Here is an 18,459-nt window from a genome sequence, read left to right as displayed (position 1 = left end):
TCCATAGATTTGAGTACTTTACATCTTTCTGGACAGACAGGCAATGGGGAGTGAGGGTGCAGGAGGCAGAGCCTGCTGCAGACCCTGCCATGCTGGCACAGCTCACTGGATTCAATGTCACTGCCATGCTGCTCAGAGGTTCTCCCCACCTCTGAACCTAAACACCAAAAGCAACTCATTGTATTGTCGTGGCATGCTCAGCCCCTCACTAGGGCTTCTCAGGAAAAAAAGGAAAAAACATACAACCTCCACCCTGTTCCTGACTCTTTAAGAAGGGGAGGCAGGGAAAGCAGCACCACAAGCTCCTGTTCCCCTTCAGGGCGACATTCTGTGGTGCCATCACATCCTTACACATGTCGCTTTCCACGGGAGCACTCACTGAAAGGCTGTAGAAAAATCCTACCCCAAGATCTGTAGGACTCATAAGTAGTATGAAAACATGATCCATCCTAAGGGAAGGAGCGAGGGAGAGCAGGGGGAGAGCGGGAGGGGGAGGGCAGAGACTGTCATCATTCCTTAAGTGATGTAAGCTTCTAAATATAGCACCAGCAACACAGGAGGAACAATAAAAAGGCACCATGGATTGAATTTCTCCACTGCTTTCACACTACCCCGACTCTTTTTTTCAGCTGCTGCGTTAAGCAGGGAAAGGTCATCTTCTATTTAAAATGATTCAGATTTATATGGTTTATAATAGGTTTATAAATTACAGCTCTCTCCTGCAGCTCTGTCTCGCTCACACACTCTGCAGAGCCGGGCAGAGCATGATCCGCATCACAAGCAGGGCTGACGGCACTGCTGGGGAAGGGGGAAGCCCCCTTTGCTATGGACTCACACAAATAAAGTTCCTTTCAACGGTTTGAACTGAGATGATTCATACCACGCTCCTCCCTTCCTTCCTGACATCTCATTTTGGCAAGGGGTGGGAAAGTCTGGGAAGGTCTGCAACCCAAAAATCCCTGGTGGTGAAAAGGTGTGGATACCAACCCCAAAAAGGTCAGTCTGGGGGACTGAATCCCCTCAAATACCTAACAACCCACAGCAAAATTTCCCAAACACATTTAGGATTTTGCTCACTAAACATAACCTCAATCTAGTCTCAAACCTGGATTCTTGGGAGACAACACCTCCCAAACCTAGCATGAACCTGGCTGCGATTTCCTCAGCTGACAGTGACCTGAGAAGCCAGGTGGGGTCTCCCATTTGTGAAGCCCATAAAGGTGCATATATATTTTTCTCATTCTGCAAAAGTTGATACAAAAACCCATACAAAACACTGCTTTTTATTCCCTCAGTTATTCAAAACAGCATCTCAGGTTAAACCAAGTAGATTAAGCCTATTTAAACATAAGGTACTACCCCACCTTTCACAAGAAAAAGGCTTTGGATTAAACGACCTGGAGAATAACACATTAAGTCCGCAGATGAGGTTAAAAAAAATCATGAAAATGCCACTTTCAGTATTTCTTTTGTCTTTTTGCCTAAGGCTTAACACTAAAGTGGAAGCCTGCAAATGGGAAGAGGGGAAGGATTTCACTCCTCCTACCAAAATTTCTCTCCTAAGCAAAGGTAACTCTGAACAGTCCACTCTCATTTATTAGTGGTCAGCACATCCAGTTTGACGAGTGGAGGAATCCCACCCTGACAGACCTGCCTGTGCTCAGGCACAACTGCATGCAAACAGCTCAGCTGGCCTCAGACCCAGGCTGGGACCAGGCTCAGCACTGTCTGAGTTCTGTAACAGAGTGAACAGGAAATAACAGGGAGGGTACCAGGCACTCAGGGTCTGCAGATCCTGAGATCTGGATCCCCAGACCAGCCTTGCTGGGGAAACACAGCACAGACCCTACAGCAGCTCTGCAAAGCTTCTGTCATCAGATGGAGCACCACAGTACAGCAATTTCTAAACTTTCTTATTTTCTAGTAAAATCCAGCCTTTATCACCTTTAAAATGCAAAGCTAAATATGCTCAGAGAAAGTTTTCCCCAGAGTCAATTGGGGTCCTCCCTCCACTGAGGGCAAAACAGCAGGAAAACCCCAGCTATTCTCACCCAATCTGAGAAACTGATCTGACAGATAAAGCAAGGGTAAGCCAGATGCCATACCTGCACTCCAAATCGACAAACCACAACTGCTAACCAAACTGTAAAGGAAACAAAATCAAAATCATAAAGACAACAGAAGTATTGTGGCTATTTTACCTTCAACTAGAAACTTAATCTCATAAGAACAAAACTCATTAATACTCAGCGACAAAAAGCAAGCCTGACTTCCAAGAACAAGGTAAGGAACAATGACAAGACACAGTGGTGGTCCCATTTAGTCTAGTATTTTATCTGTCAGACATATCACTATTAAGAGAGATGCCACATATCAAATATAAAACTACAAATGCTGTTAAATGTCATTAGATAGTAATCAGTTCTATGCCAAAACCAAAGATACTTATGTAGCTATTCTCTCCTACATGCAGTGGTCTTCATGCCAAGTTTCTCCAAGGAAAACAGAGCATCCAAATGCTTATAATTATGCACTGACATTTCCTGATGGTGATTTTTACTGAAAATTGCTCAGGATATTCTCTATCTCTAAACTGGTCCATGAGGCTCATGAAGAACATGACTGAGTTGATGTGAATTTCCATATTCCAAATCAGAAATCCATTTTACATTGAACACAAAGCTGAAGACAACACCATCACAGCCCTTTAAAGAAATCCTTCAGTGCTATGTGACATTCAACCCAAAAACTCCAACTTACAAATTTACAAAATAACCCTTCACAGGACTACTTTTCTCTAAGGCAGCAGAAACCTAGACCTAAGTGAAAGGCTGAGTTGGCTACAAGTGAGACTACAACCAGGCTGTTACATTTGAGTAGAGCATATTGGACAGAAGCAGCCCAGATGGAAGACATGAAATAAAAAACAGATCCATGGATGCTACCATCTCCCAGCACACAGGGAGACCAGCTTGCTGGCTACTACCCTGTCAGATTTCCCTACAAGAAGCCACCCAATATGTCATTTCAATAGATTGAAACAATAATGTTAAAAACAAGGATCAGAAAAGGAACTGGAACTCAAACACCAAAGATTTTTAAGTCTTCAAAAGAAACAAAACATCTCTCTGGTGCAGAGCATCTTTTACCATCAACCCCCAAGTGACACAACGCAGTTATGAGCAGTGGGCACAACCCTCACACATCATTCTCCATCGAGTTTGCATAAGAGCTTGCTTATAAAGAATTAATGAGTTTGGAACTGCCACCCAAGCCCTTAGGGTCCATCAAAACAGAGATTAATTCCCTGAACATGCTACATAAAATATTTTCTCAGGCATTTTCCAAGGAACTGAGTTAATTTCTAGCATGGTGTAAATCTGTCTATGTGGTAAAAGGAGAAAGAAACAAATGACTGGTTATTGTGTGGACAGCTGTCTTAGTTTGCAATGCAAGATGCAACCAAAAGTATTTGTTCTATTACCATTTGTGGCAGCCAGGTGGGGCAGTGTTCTTTATCTCTTCCACAACCCATCCTCCCTCTGGGGAGGTATCTTCTGTTAATGGGCCAGTGAGTGTCACTGCAGGGCTGATCAAATTCCATCATCCCACTGGGAGATGCTCCACCCAGAGGGAAGAGCCAAGCATTCCTACCTGGATACAATCTGAGATTTGGAACACCACAGGAAGCCTTTGCCCACTGCATTCCCAGAAGAAGACCAGACCCATCTACACCACCACTGGACCTTCAGAGGAAAACTCCACCCTTCTACAGGATCACTGCTCCACCAGAACCACATCAGTCACTGCAGGAGGGCTGCAGCCACCATTTAATGGGGGTGCTACAAAAGGGTGTCAGGTTGTATTCTGACTCTGTCAGTGTTTTTGTATTACTCCATTTTAATTTTCCTATTAAATTATAGTTCTGACTTGGAATCTCCCACTGGTTTGCTTTCAAACCAGCACTGTGACTGAATTTTTCAGTGACTGAATTTTTACTCCTTGTGGTGGCAATTTGCAAAATATTTACAAGTTGTGAAAGGTTCTTCTGTCACAAAAGTACATCCCTCCCACAGTACTGTCAGACCAGCTGAGGTCAAGGTTTGAGCAACTCTCCAGATTCATCCCAGCCAAGAGAGCAGGACGGTTTCCCCACAACAAATAGGCTGTGCTCTGGATCTGCTTCCAAAAAGTTCCAGGCTTCTTGGTAAAAGTGATCACCAGGTAAAAAGACTGATGTGTTTGGACTGCAAGTAGGAAATTAGTGTTAAAATATCCACAAGTTTTTCTTGAATTATCACAAACAAGTGCAGTTCTGCTGCTCTGCTGAGCAAGGGAAGGGCAACACACAAACCTGCTGTGGGTTCGGGGGCCCATCATCAACCCAACACCAGGGAGGGAGCAGATGTGCAGCTGACTGCTAAACTTACTCGAGATGGAGAAAGGTTCAAAAACAGGTCTTTGAGGCAAGAATCATAGAACAGGTTGTGAGGGACATTAGAGCTCATCTCGTTCCAACCCTTCTGCCACGGGCACAGACACCTTCCACTAGACCAGGCTGCTCCCCAAGCCTTGTTCAACCTGGCCTTGAAGAACAGAATAGAAGGGTTCTATTACCAGTCTCAGAGTGTGCTCTCCCCAGCAGCAGGAAGATGCCACATCCCAGCACTGTGGCATCACCCCCCACCACAGGCTCTCCCCAGGGCTATGAGAAGGGCTGTAAACTACTGCCAGCAGCCAGACTTCAATAAGTACAGGTGCTTGCCTAAAATAAACCCTCCCAAGTTTCAGTCTGATGTAGTTTCATTTGTGCATCACTCTTAAATGCTGTTACCCAGCTGCACATGTCACCTCCCAACTGAGGTGATTCCTGTAAATCAGTTTACATATAACCTGCTTGTCCAGTCCATAAAATCTTTAGGGAAACTCCTGAATATAAGGGCTGAAAAACAATCACTTTCATTATGGATAAATAGGGGTTGACATGTTGCATTACATAGTTTAAAAAAAAATGAATCAGAAAAACACAGATTTTAACCAAAGGGCAGTATTTTCATTAAGTATTTTCATACTTTCTCTGCAGCCTATTCAAGTCATTACTCACTTGAAACTGCAAGTGCTCATTAATTCAATTGGGAAACGCCAGTGGTCTATGGAAATTCCTAGGAAGATTTCTAATGCACAGCACACTTTGAGGATTGGTGTTTTGCTAATGACCACCATAACCAGCGGCAGACTTTCAAGGAGCCCTTGAAAGTAACACTGCTGACAGAATGAGCAGACAAAATCAATATGTAAAATGAAGTATGAGAGAACATGTATTTGGCAATTTTCCCCTTGCTTTACAAAAGCAGAGGGAAGTGCCTGAAGACACCTTGGCAGACCAGGGCGAGTTCAAGATGCCGAGCACAGGTTCCCATGCTGCATGCCAGTGGGACCCTGCCAGAGGCTGTTTCCAGCTCCACCATTGAAGCAGTAACATCATACAATCACAGTATTGTTAAGGCTGGAGAACACCTCCAAGATCAGGAAGTTCAACCATCAATTCAGCACCACCAGCATGCTCACCACTAAACCATGCCCTCACTGCCATACCCACAGATTTTTTTAACACTTCCAGAGACGGGGATTCCACCACTGCCCTGGGCAGTCTGTTTCAATGCTTTACAACCCTTTCTATGAAGAATTTTTTCCTAATATCCAACCTAAACATTCCCTGTCTCAACCTGATGTTGTTGTTGCTCATCCCATCACTTGTTACCTGGGAGAACAGATCAATCCTCACGTGGTTCCAGCCTCCTGTCAGGGAGTTAGTTGTAGAGGGTGGCAAGGTCCTTTCTGAGTTTCCTTTGCTCCAGGCTGAGCCCTGCCAGCTCCCTTGGCCACTCCTCATCAAGACTCCCACTGCAGACCCCTCCCCAGATGTCTGCCCTGGGAAGCAGACCCCTCTACACCATTCATTAACAGAGCTGTTTAACCACCACCTGATTCACAGCCTCCTCCCCCACCCCAAGCCCAGCCTAACAGAAATTTTCCTCTGCAGAAAGCGGGCGCTCCATCCGTGTACATCTCCTCCACCAGACAGTGCCGGCTCCACACCCACGTGTCCTTTGTGTGCAGCCCACAACAAACTAAACCCACAGGGGCCCCCACACAGGAAGTGAACACGCTGCAGATGCTTCTTTTGACCACAGAAGTGAGAAACATGTGTAACTGCAGGAGTTTAGAAGAGCAGCAAACAGGGACAGCATACGTAGACTTTTCCAGGTCCTGTCCAGCACGGGGTGCCTGGCTAACAGAGGCTCTGGCACATGCTCTGGAACCTGAGCACGTGCCTGCTCCTGAGCACCTGAGAGCTGGGATCCCACCTGGGCCATGCAAAATTAAAGATGGAGACCAGAGAAAAAACAGCATCAGGAAGAAGCAACCTGCAGTATCTCTTTGTATCAGACAACATCTCTAGAGAGATAACAACAATGTTAATTTCTGTATCCTTTAAGTGCACTGCAAGACCCATGGATTTCAGCAAGACCTGAATTTTCTCTTGATTCATAGAATCACAGAATGGTTTGGGTTGGAAGGGACCTTAGAAAATAACCAGTCCCAAGCTCCTGCCATGGGCAGGGACACCTTCCATTATCCTAGGTTGCTCCAAGCCCCATCAAAGAAGGCCTTGAATCCTTCCACAAATGGGGCAGACACAACTTCTATGGGCAACCTGTGCCAGGGCCTCACCAACCTCATAGTAAAGGATTTCTTCCTATTACCAATCTAAACCAACTCTTCCTATCAGCCTGAAGCCATCCTCCCTTTAGGTAGTGGAAGATGCTCTATGGTCTCCCCAGAGCCTTCTGTTCTCTAGGCTGAATAGCCCCAACTCTCTCAGCCTGTCATTACTTAAAAAAGTTAAAATTCTGTCAAGTATTTTTTCAAAGTGTCAGAAAGAGGAAGTGTGGACAGAAACACAATAAAAAGCAATGAGCTGCAAAGAGACCCTTCCTCCAGCTCATTTCAGCCACTCACAAGATCAGCCACTGCCTCATCACTATTAACTGATATTCCAAATAAACAGAAGTCAGTGATAGTGTGTCCAGGTTTAACAACAGGCAGCTGGAGACATGGCTCTAAGTCAGTCCTACTTGGTTTATATCAATAAAAGGTACCATATCAGCAAATTTACCTGGTAGTTAAAAGTAAATGATAAATGACCCACAGTGTTTTATAGCATTTAAAAAGAAAAGGATTGGTGATGCTAAAGCACCTAATGGGTTTGACCCAGTATATTGAAATGTGACTTAATTCCCTCCAATTATGAGATCCCCCATTTTACCTCCAGCCTCTGACAGGATTACATTAAGTAATGATCAAAGAACAAGAAACTTGCCACTCAAGCAGTCTGCAGCGACAGACTTCTCTGAAGATAAATGCTTCTACAAGGCTGCAGGACAAATTTTACTTAATGCAAATATTAAGATACTGTCCATAAAATGCAGTATTATAATAAATCTTTTAAACCTCATCATCCTCTAAAGTAGTTTAAAGAAATTGCATCTCTGAGGAAGTGGATTACTACTAAAGTTTGGTACTGATTTCTTTATTCTCCTCTAGAATAAACTCAACAGCTAAAAAAATTCAGTATGTTGTCACAACTCCACAGAAATAGGCATTGGATCATACATGCACTATTTTTAGAGCTACAAATATTCTTCATTTGAAAAAAAATATCACAGAGACTTGTAAAAAACGTATGTGGGTAATAAATGCACAGAATCACAGAATGGTTTGGGTTAGAAGGGATTTTAAGGATCATCTTGTTCCAACTCCCCAGGACAAGGACACATTCCACTAGACCAAGCTGCTCCAAGCCCCATCCAACCTGGCCTTGAACACTTTCAGGGATGGGGAGTCCACAACCTCAAATTACTGACCACAAACATTAATTAGAAAAATTTTACTGAAATGAAAAAAAGATTTGAGCTTACAGGTTCGAGTCACATGGAAATTTGTACAGAATTGTTAAACCCTGTTTGGAATTGAAGACTGTGAGAAATATAAATGCAAAACTTACTACCTCAGGTTTTATTTTTTAACTGTGAAGATAAATAACTGAACTGTTTACTTTCCTATTACTTGATCCAAGATCAAAACAGCAATTTAATTTTTATAAAGCGCCAGAACTATAATTAATTTTTTTTTTTAAAGCATTATCATTAAAAAGTCACTTGCTATTATTCTGGCTGCAGTTTTGCAAGCTCCTGCTGCATGAGCACAGAAGTTTGGGATATAGTTTAACAGAGATGATCATAACTGCAAGTAAATAATTTGTAAGTAAAAAACATGGCTGTATTATTACTTTCTTCTTTTGTAATGATAAAACACGGTTGCATTATTGATTGGGTTGAGAAGCAGACTAAGAATAGAAATGACTCACTCGTCTCCATTGTGACGCTGCCCTGCTGCAATGACCCCAGCTCCTGGCTGGATGCTTATCACCACCAAGGCATGCAAGCATGCTAACAAATCAGATCTGAAGCAAGAGCTGGCACAATTAACACCAATGGCACATTTCTTCCTAACCCATTCATTCTGAGCAACAGCTTTTGCCAAATGTGTCCAGCCTCACTTTCTCCCCCCCAGTCAGGACGTTACTGTGGGGGCGATGTGCAAGATGCAGAATTAGTAAGTGACAAAAATGGAAAAGGCCAGAAATGCCCAGGGATGAAGAGATCTGATGTAATTATGGGATGCTCAGACCTGCCCCACGCAGACTGACAGCCACACATTCTCAGGCTGCCACGGTGGCCATGGCCTCACACGTGACCCACGGTGACAGAGCCACATCCTCCAGCCCTTCACAGGCAGCAGGGCTATGGTGTACCCTAAAAAACACTGCTAAGTGTTTGCCAAATACACAATTGTCCTTGGGATCTGGCTGGCCTGCTGTGCTGTAGAAGGGAAAATCCCTAGTGCCAGCAGAACCTCAACACAGCTTGGGTGCACTCTGGATCTGGAGGAAAGCCCAGCCTGCTCACCAACCCCCAGAGCAGTGCTGGCATCCCCTGCACAGGGCTGCAAGAGCAGTCACACACTGGGAACTTTGAAGATAGAGACAGAAACAGAAACCTGTTCACTCTGAGCAAAAAGAAAGAACACTGCCAGCATGTGCTCACTGCATTTACCTGGAAGGAAAAAAAAAAACCAACAAACAACTACAAATAGTTAATTCTGCAGACAACCAGTGCTCTTGTGAAATAACACTGTTCTATACAGCTCAAAACACAGCAAAGGAATCTAAATGGTAACACCTTCACCACAGAAACCGACCAGATGATCCATTCTTAACACTAGCTCATTTGAGGGAAGGCAGGGAGGCAAGAAATTTAAGATACCCACAATAATTTGAATGTCAGCTATCCTGAAGATACCCAGTTAAATCAAGAACTAGAACTCTTTTACTTAATTAAGAGGCGTAAGAGAAAAGAAGAGCTTCAAGGATAGTAGCAATCATTTAAAATATCTGCATATAAATCTTGGGTTTGTGTCAAATCAGGTATTTCTGCAGAACAAGTTCCAGCACTAACAAGAAGTACTCCTTGTGAGAAGTAGATGTTAGCTCATGTCACAACCCTATAGGTAATGTTTTACAAAACACAGATTAACCTTAATCACAAATATAATCACAGTATATTTAATGTGCAGAGATTTACATTCTAAGGAGTTAATGGAGATTGCATAGATAATTCCCCTTGAAAGCAAACCCATGAAACCTTATATTTAAGGAAATATTCCTAGCTGGGTTAAAAAAATATTGGATTTCAGTACCTAAAGGATCTGAGTTTTATTTAGGAAGCAGAAAACTACTTGCACGTGAGGGACTGGGCATGTAAAACCTTAAATGGTGTCATACTGAATATTCCAACATCAACCACAGGAGACAGACTGGAGTCCATGTGGAGGCTGGAAAGCTCCAAGCCCTCCCCAGGCACACAGGACTCACAAAAGCTCCATGAGGTTGCATTCAGCATCTGTCACAGAGCACTCAGCTACAGGCTGGAGAGTGAAATACAACTCTATGAGCTCATTCATTAGCATTATGCCAGACAGGAAATCTGCCCAAGAGTTTGTAAACATTTTTCCCTCTCTGGCAGAAACCTTATTGCAAGTTCCTGTAAAATGCAAGTCTGACTTACCCTCCTCCTTATCCTGATCCCCTGCCTACAGAAGAGGGCTGGAACTAGATGATCTTTAAGGTCCCGTCCAATTCAAACCATTCTATGATCCCACCCTTCTCCCATGGGCTGCAAAAAGGGTTACACCATTAAATCAGTTTTTCAAGATCAATGGGAACCAATGTATGAGCACATTCATATTGGCATGGAACTAACCATACCTAAAATAAATTTATTACTTTACTAGTTTATAATGGAATATGGGAAAATACAGACAACAAACATTTTCTTACTTGTCACACAGGCAGCTTGTTACCCTGTTTTGATTCCTTAGTCATCTATTGAGTTACAAATTATTTTTTGCTACCTTATGTACTCCAGTATGACACTTTCCAATGAGAAGCTTATAATCTACAAAGCAAGGATTGGTATTTCAATTCAGACTGCTGAAAACCCAAAATCTTGGAGATTTGGTAGCAGAGAGGCAGTTGTTTAGTCCTTGCCACTGAGCAATCACTCATTCAGGAAAACAGTGTTACAGGACTCTTCTTATATATTCCTAATCAACAGACATAAAAGCAGATTTGGGAATGTGCTTCTGATTTGGGAAGTTTACATCAATTTCCATCAAACACCTCATTCATACATACATACATACATATATATATATATATATGTGTATGTGTGTGTGTGTGTGTGTGTTTTTCCCCCCCACACACATCTGAGGAAGCCACCAGGTTTGCAACAAGCAGCTACAGGCACAGGTGCTCTGTATTGTTGGTAACAGTGAAATAAATCAACACAAATAAAAATAAACCAACTTGAAGAAAAATCTTAATGAGGACATTGACTAACCACAGTCCTGTCAGTGTACCACACTGACTCCTTGCAGCAGTAACTGACAGCCTCTGAAATCATTCAGGAAGCCGTGAAACTTGGTGTTTCTCAGAACAAAGATGCCAAGCCCCTTCTCACGCATCCCTCCAGGCAAGCTGCATAGGCAGCACCAGCATCAGCTGCTCCTGGGATTCTCCTACTCTTAGCAATGAAACCTGAGAATTATTAGCTGTGTGCTTGTTCACTGTCACAAACACCAAAGAGACAGAGATAGGTTCTGTCCTACACAGATTGGAATTTAATTCCTAATAAAGCTTTATGCACACTTGCCCAGAGTGTGAGAGTCTAACATCTCATTTCTTCAATAACTAATTTAATGTCTTCCTAATGATAAAATCCAACATATGTGACAGTTCTAGAAATGAGATGGCAGAGGATGTTAAACTTCAAGCAGCATATTCTCTTTCTGTCACAGACACAGTAATGCCGTGCAAGGCCTAAAATCACCACCTGCAACCCAACTGCTACCAACATACAGAACAAACATCAGCTCATTTAAGTTGTAAGCTCATATCTGACTGCACACATCAGATATTTTGAAGTGTATCAACTGAGAGTCTATCTCTTTTGGGGAGATGAAAAGGAAGATGGAGAAAATGGAGAGAAGTTGGTTTTTTCTCTTCTTAGCATGAATACTATTCTAGGCTTGTACTTCAACATTACTACTGGTTTTAAACTTTGATTTTCAAAGCAGATCAAATTATCCAGAACAATTATTTTCAATAAAATTATTTGTCTAGATGACATATATTGTGCTACCAAGCAGGAAGTTTGAAAAATAATGGTGAAGAAAAACCTTCACATACACTTTGCAGCCCTGAAACCACACAGTGCAGAGTGTGGTTATAGTCTCTGCTGTTCTTTAAGACTAGATCAGTTGTTACTCTTTTTGATGTTTGAACTACCACTACACTATTTTTAAGCAAGTAAACACAGCCAAGTACAAGAGTGTTAATGCTGCATTGATTTGCATTTGCAATTAACTCAGCTCTAAGCCACAGTTCAAATATATTTAAGGAAAAAAAAGAAACCTACCAATTTCTACATCTTACCAAAAGAACACCAGGTAAAACCAACAAAAAATGAAGAAAGACCATTTCTCTGTCCAGTGAGCATGTCAAGGTTTATTTATAGTGCTCAGAAGATCCTCAAACCAAAAAAACCATCTTTTCTAATTACTACCTTCACTTCCACCTGTGGTGTTCCAGCCCAAACCACCTCACTGCCCCTCAACACTAAAGAAGTGTTCTCAAAAACAGCAAGCACGGACTATTTCACTTGACCAGTTTTGTCACCAAAAGAAGCTCCAAGCAGCCCTGCAGCCAGCACAGAGCCCAGGGTGGGCCAGGGCAGGGCAGACTCACCGACAGGTAGCTGCTGGAATCCACGTTGTCCGTGATGGTCTGGCGCTCGCCCCGCTGGTTGATCCTGCGGTACCTCCGGCGGGACTGCCGCAGCGGCACTTCTCTCTGCAAGATGCTCTCCTCATTGTCCTTAGAGTTCTCCACCTGGAACACATGTTCAGGCTCCTGGTTAAACATCCAGTTCTTCCATAGCACCGAGAGCCGATGGAGCCGTAGGAAGCTCATGGGGAAGGAACAAACATAAGTTGAGGGCAGCTAAACCCCCCTGGAGTAAAGGACTGTGGTTGTTTCAGAGAACCACGGCTGCAGATCTCAGAAGGGCCTTGTTACAATGAGCTGAGGCCACAGTTTCCTTCCGGGAAACAGTGTTTAAAAAAAAAAAAAAAAGGCACCCATATCCTCTAAACAATGTCAGTCATCAGCAGAAACTCTTCTGCACCCACATGTATCCTGAAGGAGTTACAGGCACTGCTCATTTCAAGCTTACCTTAACACAGAAGTTACCACTTTTTGTGTATTTACAATCTGGTGAAAATATTGCATTATACCCTATTTTTAGTAGTGTAATTTTTAAAAGGATAATTTATTTCTAGTACCATTCATAGCTAAACAACTTCAAATATTCCAGGTTTTTATAAATAGCTACTTCACCTATGTCATACTGCCTCCTAATCGTTTTCAGTGGATTATGGAGAAATGGCTGGAACTTATTCATAACTTATGTTAAATATCATCTCTGACTAAACATTAAAAATTAGGTAAATTTATCTGCTTAGTAAAAGCTTTTATCTCAATAGCTACAATACTTGTTTTCTATAAAAAGCAGTCTCATCCTTTCCCATTTCCTTTTGATGTTTTGGAAAAATATCTCCCAGCAGGAAACAGGACAGACATGCAAACAGGCTGCAGCAGGCAAGACGCTTCTCTACAATGTATTTACTATGTACAAGTTTCTACTGTCTCCAATGCCTTATTTTTATTTTTTTCCTCCAAATTTCACTGGAAAATCCTAAACATATTACTGGAACAGGAGAAAAACCTCTGTATGGTCTTACACAGCTCTCACTTTACATACTCAAAAAATTAAAATCCAAAATACAAAGAAATCAAACACAGAAAGACCTAACAGACAGAAACAAGAAAAGTGACCAAACTAACACCATCACAAAAGCAAGATCACATCTGTCTTCCACATCACTTTTCTCCAACACCTTTGGTCTGTCTGAGGTCAAAGGACGGTGCAAACAGCTGAGCTTGTCTTGTGGGTTATTTCTGATTCCATAGAGAAATCATACATTATTAACATGGGTTAAAGATAAAACAGTTAGAAAAGCTAGGAAAGAAGAGTGAAGCTCACACAATAATACTGTCAAAAAAAGAAATCAGAAAAGCTGAGTTGAAAAAGGGATAACCACACTTTTCACTATAATTTTACTACCTCTCTGCAAAGGAATAAGACAACAAGCAAAGATATCTATTTGCAGCACTGCAGTAAGCACTGTGGTGTAAGAGTGTAAAGAACACAGTGGAAGCAAGCAGAAACAGAGAAAGAAAAAAAAATCTTTTTAAACAGGCCATCCAGTATCATCAAAAAATGCACTAAGATGATTGATAGAGAAGCCTTTCTTTACGTAGCATAAATATGGATTTCTAGCTAGAAACAACATTGTTCTCAAATTGAACAGAAGTCCTCCAGAAATAAGGAATTTTGGATTTGTACAGTTATTAATTAAATAACCAGAATTATGCTGATTTAATTTTAAATTTTTGTATGTGAGCTCCTTTAATAAATGCATTATCATTTTTTTTCCTGCATTCAGTCTTACAAGGTCATAGAAACCAAAATAAGCAGTGAATTTCTCCAACAGTTTCTCTGGACCTCAGAAACTGCTGGAGGGGACAAAGACTCTTTCAATACAGATAACACTTATTATCAAGAAACCCCAAACTGAACAGGTATTTTTAGGGCTAAATTAAAACAAACAGTGATGGAAGAAATTATTTTCTTTCACAATTCTAACTGAAAACTAAGATGTAAGCATTAATAAATTATTTGCTGGCACTAAGTCGGAACAAACAAGTGGCGGAAAATGAGACCAGCTGCTTCCTTTGGTTAGTGAACTGCTGTTGACAAAAACAACATGGAAATCAGAAACCAGGAAAGACCTCCACACCACAGAGCTTGAACTCAGGACCACCAGCACGAGCAGTGTTTTGAGTCCAGCTGACCACCAGGTTGTCAACACTTATGATTCACAAGAACTGCTTTTGATGTTCTGTGCATCAACAGGAAAGGCACACCTGGGCACCTCCCTCAGCCCTGCTTTCACCTGGTTAAAACTAAAAATTCCTGTTGGCAGAAAGGTGTCACCCTCATCACAGCCTGTGGAGGAATTCAGCTCCTCTGTGAGTGCTGCGAGCCAGGTCCTGGCAGGGGAACAAAGGGAGGACAGATTCCCTGAGCCATGGCAGAGCCAGGAGAACCAGGCTGCCATCAACTCTGTCCCACAGACTGCTTCCCATCATTTCCTTTGCAATACACTATCACAGAATTGTTAAGGCTGGAAAAGGACTCAGAGATCATCACATCCAACCATGCCCCTAGCCCTGCCAGGCCCACCACTAAACCCTGTCCCCAAGTGCTGCAACTACACATCCATGGAATCCTTCCAGGGACGGTGACTCCACCCCTGCCCTGGGCAGCCTGTGCCAGGCCTTGACCCTTCCCATGAAGAAAATTTCCCCAATATCCAACCTAAACCACAGAATTGTCGTGTTTCACTCTGCAGTCCAAAGCAGCAATGAAATATTTTCCACCTGCAAGTATCACACTGCTCTTCTGAAATCTTACACTTAGATCTGAAGAAGAAAATGAAAGCACCAAGGAACAACAGTAATGACACTTCAACATACCAAAACATGCTGCAATTCTGGGCCATCTTCCTAAAGGATAAATGGGGCTATTATTAATTCAATAGACTGCTCAGCCTCCAAAAATATGAGTTACAATGCCCATTCACACACTATCTGTTATCCTCATTAACTTAAGCTGACCACATTTTATAGCCTTTAAAATGGGTCTATTCCCAGAGGATTCCCACTACAAAACTGATTTACATTCTAAAGTGACAGGAGAGAAGAAAAAAAAATTAAAATCAGTCACCAGCAGGAAACTATAGAGTTCTTTAACTACATTAAAGCAGCTAATTACTTTGCTTGAAGATAAATATTCATTACGTATTAAACCTCATTAGTATGTTGCAAATTAAAAACTATAGAAAATAAAAGAATTAAGAGAAATTAATAAGAGTTAATCAGATAACTAAAACTCAAGTACACCTTGTGCCAGTGAAGATCATTAGCAAGGTGCACACCACCACACTGATGCTTTTTTCTCACACTATTTGAAGTGCTTCCTAGAAAATACAGCCAAGAGCACCTTTAGCTACATTTACCTGTAAAATATGACCATAAATATAATGAGGAAAGAACTCTGCACTTTTAATTCTCTGATTTTCCTACTGGAAAATTATACTGAAGTTCCAGAGAGGGATATAAGATACTTTCAAGTGCCTCTATACTCTCGCTGGCATTTAATCACAATTACAGACAATTCAGGAGACTTAAAACAGCAAACAGCTGTCTGGGCTGTGCCTTTGTCTCCAGGAACACCCAGCAGTGTGTGAAGCTGCTGACATGGCCAATGCTGGCTTCCCCAGCTACTGTGATACTGTGCTCCTCTGAAAACACCCAGCACAGTTGTGCCTCCTCCAGTTACACACACAACACTAGTTTCTTCCATAAATATTTCAAGAGGGTCAGCTTCTCTCTTGAAGCACACACTGCACAGAAGCTTCTCTTTTATTTCCATCTTCTTTTTTTTTTTATTATTTATTTTTATTTCTTTATTGCAATGGTGATGTGACCAAAGATGCAGGTATTTCTTAAGATTTCCTTTGCCCATGAAATATTTTTCATGTAAACTTACAAATGTACTTGCAGTGAGTCAAGTCACCAGCCAGACCAGGCTGGTCTAGTCTTCCCCCTAGGTTGCTCCAAGGGAACACTTCCAGGGATGGGGCAGCCACAGCTGCTCTGGGCAACCTGTGCCAGGGCCTCAGCACCCTCACAGGGAAGAACTTCTCCCTATACCTGATAATAGATAGGACTGGCTAAGTGAGTGTTTCTCACTCTGCTAGAGGAGCACTGAGGAGCAAGACTCAGCTCAGCCCAGGCACAGCACTCAGACACACTGAGTTTACCACGTGCTCAGTTCAGCCACCAGACCCTTGGCAGCTGCAATTAAAAAGTAAAAATGCAAAGCAGCAAATGCAAACCAGCAGGCCTGGGGCACTCCCTGACATGGCTGCACACACTGCCACCCAGCAGTCCTCTGGCATCCCTCCAGGCATAAATCTCCCCCCCAGAATTCCAGCTTTGAGAAGAGACTGGACAATTTGGAATAAAACAAATTAACTGTTTCACTCCAGAGATGAAGACAGGTTTCTTGCACTCTTAACCTGCACTTCAAGGCAGACTGTAGCTTAAAACACATGCTGCAGCCCAGAGCATATTACTGATGCTATCAGAGCCCATGAGCAGAGGCAGACTGACATTGCACAGAGCAAACTGCACAAAGGACAGCAAGTGGACTTGGTACAGGACACTGCTGACATCCCTGCTGGTAATGCACTGTGAGAAACAGATATTGTATGGAAGCTGAGTATTTACATGCTCAGTAAGAGACACTGTCAAATATTAGTTTTAATGTTACCATATCTAGATCTAGGGCAGCTAAATCAACAGCAGTCTGGAGATGGGAGTCTGATTAACAGACACGTGGGTTCTGAGCACAACAAACAGCTTTGTTCCAGCTCCATTAAAAACATCTAAGGCGAAAGTTGGAAGAGGTCTGCCCATGTCCCCAGGCACACTGCTGGGATACAATGTTGGTCTTCACCAGGGAAAATCAATCCTAATATTGCAACTGCATGTGGACAACAACCTGGGAGGGACAAAGCTACACTCCCTAAGCATGTATATGTGCATCTATAGATGCACTTGGCAGCATCAATAAGGGTTCTAAGAAGCAGAAGGATTCCTGGACATTAAGGATGGTGACAAACCCTATCCTTCAAGCTTGGCTAAGCACTCTCATGTTTCTTCTCCTACCTACAAGCCTCCACACTATGAGGCACTGCAAAGGCTTGGAGGAAGAACACTGTTCTACCCAGACATGCCCAATAAAAGCCATGAAATGGGGAATGGGGGTGTAAATAAAATACTCAAGATAGAAGACTGCCATAGCCTGACTCAGGAATGCTCAGCTCAGCCATGACTGTTAGGCTTTTGAAACTCAAGTAAGCATAATTTTAGAAAGAATGACCTAATCATCATCATCATTTACCCATCTAGATTAAATTTACATAGCTACTGCTGTTATGAGAGCAGCCATAGGTATAATTGAAATCAAGGCAATTTTACTGCAATTTCATAGAATACTTTACAATAAGCTTTCTGCTGTAGAAGAGAAAGAATTTGCTGAAACCAGCAATAGATTTAAATACATATGAAAAAAATCTGCCTTACCACAATCATTTCTGAAGGTTCCAATATGATACATTCGCATCCTCGCTTTCCTCCAGACTGCTTGCCAAAACTAGAGTGGGATGGAAAAAAGGCAAACAAAAAGGAATGAGATGAACAGCCTATTTTACCTTTTCAATAACAAAAATAATTGGCAATGGTCCATGTTAAAAAACAAAAAAAGAACAAAGAAAAATTGATGAAAACTATTTTATGAAAAATGTTAATTAGATAGTATCATTACCATAATATTTTAATTTATTCAGCATCCCTCATCACAGCCTGCTATGTAAAGTCCAAATATAAAGAATGTTCTTTCGTAAAATCATTATTACTCACAGATACTCACAACCACTCATAAGACATTTCAGTTCTGACAAGAAATCCTTAGTACATTTTAATTAAACATTAAACGGGCCTTGTAAAAACAAATATACATAAAT

General features: G+C 42.0%; 1 protein-coding gene across 10 annotated transcripts in view; it reads right to left on the bottom strand.

Annotated features, from left to right (window-relative positions):
- The window catches only part of RAPGEF6 (Rap guanine nucleotide exchange factor 6), a 122,129-nt gene that overhangs the window by 64,949 nt on the left and 38,721 nt on the right, over positions 1 to 18,459 (bottom strand). For all 10 annotated transcript variants that reach the window (XM_030229206.2, XM_030229207.2, XM_030229202.2 and 7 more), the window contains exons 5-6: positions 18,020 to 18,089; positions 12,431 to 12,574 (exon numbers count right to left, since the gene is read on the bottom strand). In XM_030229206.2, coding sequence (XP_030085066.1) covers positions 12,431 to 12,574; positions 18,020 to 18,089 — 214 coding nt within the window. The remainder of the gene's footprint in view (positions 1 to 12,430; positions 12,575 to 18,019; positions 18,090 to 18,459) is intronic.

The sequence above is a fragment of the Serinus canaria genome, chromosome 13, assembly GCF_022539315.1.
Source record: "Serinus canaria isolate serCan28SL12 chromosome 13, serCan2020, whole genome shotgun sequence".
Classification (NCBI taxonomy): Eukaryota; Metazoa; Chordata; class Aves; order Passeriformes; family Fringillidae; genus Serinus; species Serinus canaria.
Note: the sequence above shows the minus strand (reverse complement) of the source record. Positions and strands in the feature narration are given on the sequence as shown.